At 47.7% G+C, this 2,593-nt stretch overlaps 1 protein-coding gene across 1 annotated transcript in view; it reads right to left on the bottom strand.

Annotated features, from left to right (window-relative positions):
• LOC106537065 (uncharacterized protein PB18E9.04c) overlaps nt 1-1,380 on the bottom strand; it is a 3,411-nt gene extending 2,031 nt beyond the window's left edge. The window contains exons 1-2 of the mRNA XM_014034429.1: nt 1,318-1,380; nt 12-1,238 (exon numbers count right to left, since the gene is read on the bottom strand). Of these exons, the coding sequence (XP_013889883.1) occupies nt 12-1,238; nt 1,318-1,347 (1,257 nt within the window). The 5' untranslated portion in view covers nt 1,348-1,380. The remainder of the gene's footprint in view (nt 1-11; nt 1,239-1,317) is intronic.
• Nucleotides 1,381-2,593: the final 1,213 nt, after the last annotated feature.

Raw genomic sequence — 2,593 nt, 5'->3', positions numbered from 1 at the left:
CCAGAGGTCACAGGTTGAGTGCTTCTGATAGGGACATGGATCACACCTGGTATTCCAGAGGTCACAGGTTGAGTGCTTCTGATAGGGACATGGATCGCACCTGGAATTCCAGAGGTCACAGGTTGAGTGCTTCTGATAGGGACATGGATCGCACCTGGAATTCCAGAGGTCACAGGTTGAGTGCTACTTGTATGGACATGGGTCACACCTAGAATTCCAGAGGTCACAGATTGAGTGCTACTGGTAGGGACATGGATCGCACCTGGAATTCCAGAGGTCACAGGTTGAGTGCTACTTGTATGGACATGGGTCGCACCTGGAGTTTCCGAGGTCACAGATTGAGTGCTACTGGTAGGGACATGGATCGCACCTGGAATTCCAGAGGTCACAGGTTGAGTGATACTTGTATGGACATGGGTCACACCTAGAATTCCAGAGGTCACAGATTGAGTGCTACTGGTAGGGACATGGGTCACACCTGGAGTTTCAGAGGTCACAGATTGAGTKCTACTTGTATGGACATGGGTAACGCCTGGAGTTTCCGAGGTCACAGATTGAGTGCTACTGATAGTGACATGGGTCGCACTTGGATTTCCAGAGGTCTCAGGATGGGAGCYACTGGTGGGAACATGGGTCACACCTTGAGTTTCGGAGGTCACTGATTGAGTGCCACTGATAGGGACATGGGTCACACCTGGAGTCTCAGAAGTCACAGTTGAAGTGCCAGTGATTGTATAAGGAGTCAAACCAGAAGAGTGTGATATCAAAGATATGGTGTTACTGGTGGGTTTAATGGTGGTCCTGGAAACCTTAGATGTTGCAGATAGGGTGCTGCTAATGTTATGAGAGATTGTACCAGGAACTTCAGATTTCACAGATGCAGTGTCAGGGGTTGTTTTTTGAGCATCAAAAGTCACAGCTGGAGTGTTATTAGTGAGAATAAGAGTTCTATCAAGAGCCTCCGTGGTTGTAGTCAGATTTTTTCTCATGCTTATTAAAGTCTCCATGGAAATATGTTTGGTGGACTTTACAGTAGGAGGATCAGTGGTAGTGAAGGCACTTGTTGTTCTTTCAGGACTAACTGTGTTTAGTTGATTGGTTCTGGGTCTGAACTGTAGATCTTTCAAAGCTCTTGGGTGACTATTCGAACTAGGTTCTTTCTCTGCATTGGAACAGGCCACACGGATCACAGACAGTTCACCAGTGGAGTCAAAATAGACCAGTTCAAACAGTGAATCCTGCAAAAACAACAATCAGTTAGTCCTTTTTTTTTTTTTTACAAAGTTTAGTTACTCTGATTTTTTTTAATGTTCTTACCTCATCAGAGATTCTCTGTATTTGTACCATCTCTCCATGTGGAGTTGTTTTAGTGAGTGTTGTCCCAATCCCAGGTTTATTATGCAGAGCTTTCACCCTGTGCAGCCTTGATCTTGGAGGCAGTATTACTGTGATATCTTTTTTTGTGCAGAACGCTGATATTGGAGTCAGATGCTGAGATTTTGCAGGATTCTCACACGTAATTGCAGCTGATACGTTACTCTGCAGCAAGTGGTCAAAATAACGCACCAGCAAGTGGTAAAGGGATTTTCCATCAGAAAACTGAAAACAAAAATGTGAACAAGGTTAGAATAACATACTCACAGAGACGCTTTGTTTTGTTAACCCTAAAAATGAAGAAAACTGTCTCATCTAACCCAGCACCCTGCCATCAGCATACCTCAATGACCACATCAAAAATGTTCAGTAGTACCGATTGTCCCACTGTAACAAAAACAAATACAAACTGAAGGTAGGAAGAAGCTCCACATTTACCTGAGATGTTACGTAGCAGGAAGTGTATGGCAGGTCCAACAGGAGCCACTGTCTGAAGKTCTGAATGGAAGTGGCACATCCATCCGGCACCAATAACAGACTCCTCCCATCTGCAGAGACACAGTTCATTTGAATAATGTCTGAGTGAAGGTGGTCTTCAGTTGTCCTGAGGTCCAGACTGGTCCACAGGGGGTCAGGTCTTCAGTTGTCCTGAGGTCCAGACTGGTCCACATGGGGATTAGGTCTGTAGTTGTCCTGAGGTCCAGACTGGTCCACAGGGGGATTAGGTCTGTAGTTGTCCTGAGGTCCAGACTGGTCGCCAGGGGGATCAGGTCTCTAATTGTCCTGAGGTCCAGACTGGTCCACAGGGGGATTAGGTCTGTAGTTGTCCTGAGGTCCAGACTGGTCCCCAGGGGGATCAGGTCTCTAATTGTCCTGAGGTCCAGACTGGTCCACAGGGGGATCAGGTCTGTAGTTGTCCTGAGGTCCAGACTGGTCCACAGGGGGATCAGGTCTGTAGTTGTCCTGAGGTCCAGACTGGTCCACAGGGGGATCAGGTCTGTAGTTGTCCTGAGGTCCAGACTGGTCCACAGGGGGATCAGGTCTGTAGTTGTCCTGAGGTCCAGACTGGTCCACAGGGGGATCAGGTCTGTAGTTGTCCTGAGGTCCAGACTGGTCCACAGGGGGATCAGGTCTGTAGTTGTCCTGAGGTCCAGACTGGTCCACAGGGGGATCAGGTCTGTAGTTGTCCTGAGGTCCAGACTGGTCCACAGGGGGATCA

Source organism: Austrofundulus limnaeus, unplaced genomic scaffold, assembly GCF_001266775.1.
Source record: "Austrofundulus limnaeus strain Quisiro unplaced genomic scaffold, Austrofundulus_limnaeus-1.0 Scaffold2116, whole genome shotgun sequence".
In the NCBI taxonomy this organism is placed as follows: domain Eukaryota; kingdom Metazoa; phylum Chordata; class Actinopteri; order Cyprinodontiformes; family Rivulidae; genus Austrofundulus; species Austrofundulus limnaeus.
Note: the sequence above shows the minus strand (reverse complement) of the source record. Positions and strands in the feature narration are given on the sequence as shown.